This window comes from Bison bison, unplaced genomic scaffold (genome assembly GCF_000754665.1).
Source record: "Bison bison bison isolate TAMUID 2011002044 unplaced genomic scaffold, Bison_UMD1.0 scf7180017864482, whole genome shotgun sequence".
In the NCBI taxonomy this organism is placed as follows: domain Eukaryota; kingdom Metazoa; phylum Chordata; class Mammalia; order Artiodactyla; family Bovidae; genus Bison; species Bison bison.
The window spans coordinates 6,085,866-6,094,566 of NW_011495042.1; the positions used below are offsets into that span (position 1 = coordinate 6,085,866).

Below are 8,701 nucleotides of genomic sequence, written 5' to 3' on the forward strand. Positions count from 1 at the left end.
GATACTTTTGAACTGTGGTGTTGGAGAAGACTCTTGAGAGTCTCTTGGACTGCAAGGAGATCCAACCAGTCCATCCTAAAGGAGATCAGTCCTGGGTGTTCTTTGGAAGGAATGATGCTAAAGCTGAAACTCCAGTACTCTGGCCAACTCATGAGTAGAGCTGACTCATTGGAAAAGACCCTGATGCTGGGAGGGATTGGGGGCAGGAGGAGAAGGGGAAGACAGGATGAGATGGCTGGATGGCATCACTGACTCGACAGACATGAGTTTGGGTAAACTCCGGGAGTTGGTGATAGACAGGGAGGCCTGGCGTGCTGCGATTCATGGGGTCGCAAAACGTCAGACACGACTGAGCAACTGAACTGAACTGAACTGACTGTGGTTACTCTGTTGTACATCTGAAACTAATACAATGTTATGTTTCAATTACACCTTAATAAAATACACATATAAGGCATAAAAAAGTTACAGCATCTTTCAACAAAATTAAAATTCTAAGCATAAGGTAGAATAGTGAGAAAAATGTCTCAGCAGTGAACACGTCTTTAAGTAAAGCCTCCAGCATGTTGGGGATAGGGCAAATGCTAAGAAAATAATCCCCAAATGGGCTAATATTCTGCCATTTACTCTCAGACCCAGAAGAGCCAAGCAGTCTGAGCAACCACTATTTTCAACTGCCAACTTTTTATTATGCAATGGATCTAAACACACACATGGCAGTCACGTCAGAGATTAAAAGTTGGGATTCTGAATCCAGGGTGCTAGTGCAAACAAGGGAAGAGCTCTTCTTTACAGAAGAACGCCAGCTAGTAAACAGAATGAAAAAATAATACACACGGAATGACAGATTTAGAAAAATTCTAATTTTGAAATCATCAGTGTAATAACTGACTCAGCGATGACACAATCATCACATGAAAACACACTGGTGAACACAATATTCATAGAGCCTCAGTTTCCCTCCTTAGATTATTATTAATTTCAAATGAGGAAGAGCATCTTATCAGTGGAAAACTACAGCAGATCTACCTTAACTGAGTGATCAAACTTATCATCACCAATAATGACTTAAGCTGACATCATGAACCTCCTGATGTGACTCAACAGGACATATCATCACCTAGATAGTCTAACAATCGTTGGTAATTAAGTCTGACTAATCAGACTGTGGGACACCACAGAAACAATTGGCCTGGACCTTTCAAATGATGTCAATGGTGTAACAGACAACAAAAAGGCAAGGGAGAAACCTCCCTGGTGGCCCAGTGGTTGAGAATCCCCTGCCAATGGAGGGAGCACAGGTCCTGTCGCTGACCTGTGAACTAGGATCCCACATGCCACACGGCAAACAAGCCCGTGTGCCACAATTACTGAGTCCACGTGTAACTGGTGAAGCTTCCTGTGCCTGAGCCCGTGCTCTACAGTAAGAGAGTCACCGCAGTGAGAATCCCTCACACTACAACTGGAGAGCAGCCCCTACTCGCCAAAACTAGAGAAAGTCTGCATGCTGCAGCAAAGACTCAGGGCAGCCACAATTACAGAAAAATGTAAACAGGCAAAGGAACTGTTTTCTATTCAAAGGGACTAAAGAGATATGACAACTACATGCAATGCGTACTGTTTAATTAGACGTTTTAAAAAACAATAAGGGACATATCTGTACTAGGATAACTGGTGAAATATGAATATGGACCATATGATACTACTTTATCAGTGGCAAATTTCTGGGATATGACAGCGGTATTGTGGTTTACGCAGGAAAATGTCCCTATTCCTGCATAACCACAGTACTGCTGCCATATCCCAGAAATATGCCACTGATAAAATAGTATCATATAGAAGATACACGCTGAAATATGTTTCTCTACACACACAAGAGAGGGAGGGGAAGAAAGAAAGCAAATTTTAAAAGATGTTAAGTAGTGAATTTAGGTGAAAAGTATTAGAATGTTCACTGTAGTCTCGTTTCAAATATTCTGCTGGTTGGAAGCTTTTCATATTGAACAGCTGGAAGGAAAATTCCATTTCTAATTACCAATAGCACACCACCTAGCAGCCCCACCACAACATAGGGAGCTTCTTAAACACTTGTGGATAATCTCAGTGCCTAACAGGGGCTCACAGGGGGACTGTTTCATCTTTTAAACTGAGGCTATGTCTTATCTTCTTATAAGATTATAAATATGTCTGCAAATTATATTATTTTCAGATAATAGAGTATCTGAAGGATAGAAGGATGATAAAAATTAAAATTGTAAATCAAATAAAGGTGAACTTTCACTTCTTTGCTCAGGGAGCCACAAAGGTAGCTCCATTTATTAGAGAGTAACTTCACCTCGCTTTGTCCAAAGTCTTCTGTTCTTCAATCTTCTGTTCAGCATCCTTTTCAGCTCGATTAGAAACTCCTGCATTCTGTTTGCTCCAGATACTTGGTTTCTAGAGAAGAATTTAAAAAACACAGAATCACCAACTGACTTCAAAAAATCTCTACTTGTATATCAGAAAGGGGAAAAAAGATAATTAGATCTTGTGAATCAATGGAAATAACTGGACCTCTGACAGCCAACTTATGTCCTGCAAATAAACTATACATAGCAAAGCTGGAGCTGGGGGGAGGGGGGAGGGGAGACCCTAAATTACATTTTAAAATTTCCTTATACAATTGCAATTACTTTTTTAAATCTCCTGAATGATTACAACCTGATTCAAGACTTTAATGAAAAATATGTAAGATTTAGTAATACAAATAATAGATACCATTACTTATAAAATTGGAAAAACACTCACATACTGAAGAATTAGAGCATTATACTGTGCTTTTGAATCTTACTAATTTCTATTTCAATATTTGAAATATTTTATGCAGATGTTCAAATACAAGACAAGGATTTATAGGTAGCAGATATCCTGGACACTTTCAAAAAACCTAATTATGGTTTAATTCCCCTATGTTTGGGGTCAATGGAGATAATTAGATTTTATTTTTACCTTGTTGGTTGGTTTTGGTTTTCCCAAAACTCCAGCATCTTTTAGAAGTTTTTCTTGTTTGAATTCTTCTTGTTTTCGGAAGAGTTCAGCCTTAAGGTCTACCAACTAGAATAAAGCAAATAAGCAAAAAAAAAAAAAAAACCAACAATTAACTCTAATGAGTGATTGGATTTCTAAGTTTTTACAATTCTGAAAACAAGATCACAAGCTCTTATAAATGGACAAAAGTGGATATAAAATTAAATGTTTAAATGTAGAGTCTAGTACAAAATAAATCCCAGTCATATTTCATTCCAGCTCTGTGGTAAACATATTTAATTTTCAACACTTCAAGGCTTTACTCTGGGCCAAGAGAGTATAATAAGGCAAAGCAAATGAAATCTGCATCTTCTAGATTCAGATTCAACTAACATCATTAACCACTTTCTCTCTGACTGCCACTGTACTCGGCTTTTTCATGTAGTAAAAGTAAAAAAAAAAATTTTTTTAATTTCACTTAAACATCACAACCATTTATTATTTCTACAGGAAAATGTCTTTGATTGGCAACAATCTGAACCCTAGTATATGTCTGGCACTTAACAATGAACAGCAGAATACAAATGTGAATTAGACATACTCCTGCCTCAAAGAACCTACAATCTAGTAAGAAATGTAACTTACAACACCAGTCAGATGTAATACGTGACTTTAAGAGTGAAATTAAGTGGCATAAAAATTCAGATAAAGGAGTATTTCCTTTTGTCCAGAGTGATCAGAGATGGCTTTGAAATGAGCCTTAAAGGACAGGCAAGATTTCAACAGCTAGAAATAAAACAGACTGAATGAATTTTGTTTCAGCAAGTTTTGGAAACCACAAGTTTAGCTTGTGGTTAAGAACAAGAAAAGCCAGGGCAAAAGGAACAGGGGGCTTGGATCTATCATCACCATCTACTCTGCACAAAAGGGTATAATGGCAGTTTCCTTTTTAAAGATCGAAGTACAGCTGCTTATATAAAAAGGCATTTGTAAACTGAATACTTAAAAAGCCCTGCACTACAGACTTACTTTTAAAGGAAATCAAAATAACTGCATTCAGTGATTTCTATTTTGGAAGAAAGTATTTAAAAATAAGTTTGGCACAGATTTTAATAACGTCAAGGGCTGGTTTACCCCAGAACCTAATACTCTAAATTTTAAAAAACAAATTTAAAACTTAAGCTTTTTCTTTTAAGCCTTAACCACATCAAATTTCTAGTCGCACATCTTCCTACTATACTTTTGAATTTTAAAAGGACTGTCAGCTCCCAGATGGCATTCACATTATTATTACTAATTTTAACCCATCAGGAAAAAATAACTAATTTTATAGTTTTTTGGTTCCTAATCCTCAAACATTACATGTGTGTGCTAAGTCACTTCAGTCATGTGAAACTCTTTGCAACCCCATGGACTGTAGCTCTCCAGGCTTCTCTGTCCATGGGATCCTCCAGGCAAGAGTACTGGAGTGGGTTCCCATCCCCTCCTCCAGGGGGTCTTCCCGATCCAAGGGTCGAACCCCCCATCTCTTCCGTCTCCTGCATTGGCAAGCAGGTTCCTTACCACTAGTGCGACCCGGGAAGCCCTCAAACATTATTAACTAGTACTGATTTTCAGTATGAGATGGGGGCAAGGGGCTCAAATATTGGGATATTTCCTTCATATCCCTTGCACCCCAACATTCTGCAGTAAATCCAAGATTAAGCCAAAGGTTAGGCAATTGGCTGATATACTGGGAAAGACAACTGCCATGGAGTCAACCAGACTGAGTGAGCCCAGTTCTACCACTAAGAACTCTGTGTGAGCTGGAGAAATCCACTTCATTTTCTGAGCCTCAGGGGCATTATCTATAAAGTGGGGATATTACTAGTGCCTGCTTCCTAATGCGCATATAAAGTGCTGGCACAAACAAGTACTGAGAACTCGTTTTCTTCCTCAGTTCAGCTCAGTCGCTCAGTCGCGTCCCACTCTTTGTGACCTCATGGACACCAGGCTTCCCTGTCCATCACCAACTCCCTGAGCTTGCTCAAATTCATGCCCATTGAGTCGGTGATGCCATCCAACCATCTCATCCTCTGTCATCCCCTTTTCTCCTGCCTTCAATCTTTCCCAGCATCAGGGTCTTTTACAGTGAGTCGGTTCTTCATCAGGTGGCCAAAGGATTCGAGTGTCAGCTTCAGCATCAGTCCTTCCAATGAATATTCAGAACTTATTTCCTTTAGGATGAACTAGTTGGATCTCCTTGCAGTCCAAGGGACTCTCAAGAAGTAATTAAATTAACAAAAGTGCTTACATCCTGTTAGACCTTACAGCTCCCGGGCAGCGCATCCTACGGGTGTATTAACAACGGTTTAGCCGTCCTGCCGGGGGACGCTGGGCCTCTCGGACCCCGGGGAACAAGCCACACTAATGTTCCGGGGGGTGGGGGCACCGTGCTGGTCCCTGGGCTCCAGGGGAACGTGTGTGCACAGCTCGCAGAGGCCGGGGCCCCCCGCCGACAGTCACGGAGACGAGGCTGCCAAGGAGGCCTGGCCTGTCGTCGCGGAGGGGAGGCAGGGACAGTCCTAACCCGGAAAAGACACCAGGCTCAGGACGGCGTCTGAAGGGAGAGCCTGGGCCCGGCGCCCCGGCAGAGGGGAGACGCTAAATCCAGCGTTCTATTAGTGAGAAAGTGGGCCCGCCCCGGAAGAATGCACGCTCCTCCTTTTTTTCCAGAGAAAAGCCAGGTCCGGGGTCCTCTCTGAGGAGAGATCAAGTCTGGGCCCCCGAGTGAAGAAACAAGCTAGGTCGAGATTCTTATCCTGCGGAGGCGAGGAGACGCGGAGCCCGTTCTATCCCCGTACTCACCGAGGACGCCGTGACGTCCAAAGGCTTCTTCCTCCTGTCCATATTCGCCCCGAAATGTCCCGAGGTGTAGGCCTCAAGGAGCCAGGACTGCCTCTTAAATCGCCTTCCGCTGGAACCGGAAGTCGTTTCGGGGGAGTGCTGTTATTTATGGCTCTGGCGCCATCTTGAGAAGGTCAGAGTGTAGCGAGTAATGTGTCCTTCTCCATTTTGAGACGGTCAGAGGGTACCGAGAAGTGAAGCAAATTGCTAGGGCCATCTTGAAAAAGGCAGAAGGTAATAGGGCTAGTGTTTACTGCCATCTTGAGAAGGTCTAAAAAAAAAAAAAAAAAGCCACGCCATCTTGAGTGGGGCGGATTGGGTGTGGCGAAGGCGCCATCTTGGGAAGGGTGGAGTGAACTAACATGATTATCTTCCTAGTGAAAAGAAAGAAACTTTAGTAGGCCTGGAAAGATCTAAACACCCTTTAAAGACCTGCCGTTCGCCAGGCACTGCTTGGTGCATCTCACAGGTTAATTTATTTAAAATCTTACAGAAGTCATATGAGCTAAAGATTAGCATATTAATTCTAGTAGAAATAACAACAATCAAAATAGCTAATGTTGATACACTGCTTACTTGTGTCACTTTACATATTTCAGCTGGAGAAGGAAATGGCAACCCACTCCAATATTCTTGTCTGGAGAATTCCAGAAACAGAGGAACTTGACAAGCTGCAGTCCATGGGGTCACAGAGAGCCGGACCCTGCTGAGTGACTAACACACACACGTATTTCAGCTGGTAAGAACAGGAACTCCAGAAGTCAACTTCCTCGGTTGATATCACCCCTTTACCACTTATTAGCTGTGTGACCTTAAGAAACTTACTTACTTTCTCTGTGCTTTAGTTTCCAAATGGGAATAAAATAGTACTTACTACATGGGGCTCAGTGAAAATTAGATGAAGTAAATGAGCTAGTCGATAAAAATATTAATGACTGTGCTATTCAGACTAATGACAGCCCCCAGATGTCCATCTTCTAATCCTCAGAACCTGTCATTATGTTACCTTACATGGCAAAAGGGAATTTGTACGTGTGATTAAATTAAAGATTTTGAGATGGAATGCAGGAGATCAAATCAGTTAATCCTAAAGGAAATCAACCCTGAATATTCATTGGAAGGACTGATGCTGAGGTTGAAGCTCCAGTACTTTGGCCACCTGATGTGAAGAGCTGATTTATGAAGACCCTGATGCTGGACAAGATTGAGGGCAGGAGGAGAAGGGGCGACAGAGGATGAGATGGTTGGATGGTGGCATCACTGACTCAGTGGACATGAGTTTGAGCAAACTCTGGGAGATGGTGAAGGACGGGGAAGCCTGGCATGCTGCAGTCCATGGGGTCACAAGGAGCCCGGCACGACTGAGTGACTGAACAACTATAACAATCACAAGGGTGTTTTATGTAAGAGGGAGGCAGAAAGGTCAGAATCAATGAGAGACATCTGAAGTCATGACACTATGGGCTTTGAAGAGGCAGGATGGGACTCATGCTGAGGAATGCAGGCAGCCTCTAGAAGCTAGAAGAGACACAGAACTGAGTCCTCCTCTAGAGCCTCCAGTGCAACACTGCTGATACCTAGATTTCAGCTGTGTAAGGTTCATTTCAGACTTCCCACCTCCAGAACTTTCAGATCAGATCAGATCATTCGCTCAGTCATGTCCAACTCTTTGCAACCCCATGAATCGCAGCACGCCAGGCCTCCCTGTCCATCACCAACTCCCAGAGTTCACTCAGACTCATGTCCATCAAGTCAGTGATGCCATCCAGCCATTTCATCCTCTATCGTCCCCTTCTCCTCCTGCCCCCAATCCCTCCCAGCATCAGAGTCTTTTCCAATGAGTCAACTCTTCGAATGAGGTGGCCAAAGTACTGGAGTTTCAGCTTTAGCATCATTCCTTCCAAAGAAATCCCAGGGCTGATCTCCTTTAGAATGGACTGGTTGGATCTCCTTGAGAATAAATTTGTATTGTCTTAAACCACTGTGGCGATGTGTTACAGCAGCAGTAAGAACCTGATACAAATGATGACGACTGCAGCAACAGCACGTGTCCACCTTTTTTCATGGATTAGCTCATTTAGCCCTTTTGAGGATCCCAGAGGTGGGAGTTATTTATCCCATGTTACTGAGGAGAAAAATGAGGCCCAAGAGGTTAAATGACATGCCAAGGGGCATTTGCCAACTAGTGAGTGATGGACCAGTGTTCTTCCCTGGAGAATCTGAAGGACAGAGGAGCCTGGGGAGCCACAGTCCATGGGCTCACAAAGAATCAGACACAACTGAGCGACTAAGCATGTATACACGCACAAGTGATGGATCCCAGTGTCAAAAAATAACTCAAAGACAGTGAGTTATTTATTTGCATGCTATTTACTTGTAAAGAGAAGAATCTTTAGTTTCTTTGCCAGCCGGCCACTGGTAGTGAGGCTGGTCAGCGTTCTGATCTTCTACTGATAGAAAGACAGAACATTTAGTTGTTTATGGATGTCCCAGAAGACCTGGAGAGTTTAGCTTTCTCTGTGTGAGGTGTCAGCCTGGAGAGTTTAGCTTTCTCTGTGTGAGGTGTCAGCATCCTTGCCACCATCTCCATGTTCATTGTTGTTGTTCGGTCCATAAGTTGTGTCCAACTCTTTCTGACCCCATGGACTGCAGCACGCCAGGCTTCCCTGTCCTTCGCCGTCTCCCAGAGCTTGCTCAAACTCATGTCTGTTGAGTCAGTGAAGCCATCCAACCATCTCATCCTCTGTCACCCCCTTCTCCTCCTGCCTTCAATCTTTCCAAGCATCAAGGTCTTTTCTAATGAGTCGGC

General features: G+C 42.9%; 1 protein-coding gene across 1 annotated transcript in view; it reads right to left on the reverse strand.

Annotated features, from left to right (window-relative positions):
- Window positions 1-5,965, reverse strand: part of CCDC174 (coiled-coil domain containing 174) — a 21,286-nt gene extending 15,321 nt beyond the window's left edge. The window contains exons 1-3 of the mRNA XM_010862482.1: window positions 5,854-5,965; window positions 2,989-3,093; window positions 2,336-2,436 (exon numbers count right to left, since the gene is read on the reverse strand). Coding sequence (XP_010860784.1) covers window positions 2,336-2,436; window positions 2,989-3,093; window positions 5,854-5,895 — 248 coding nt within the window. The 5' untranslated portion in view covers window positions 5,896-5,965. The remainder of the gene's footprint in view (window positions 1-2,335; window positions 2,437-2,988; window positions 3,094-5,853) is intronic.
- Between the last annotated feature and the right edge of the window lie 2,736 nt (window positions 5,966-8,701).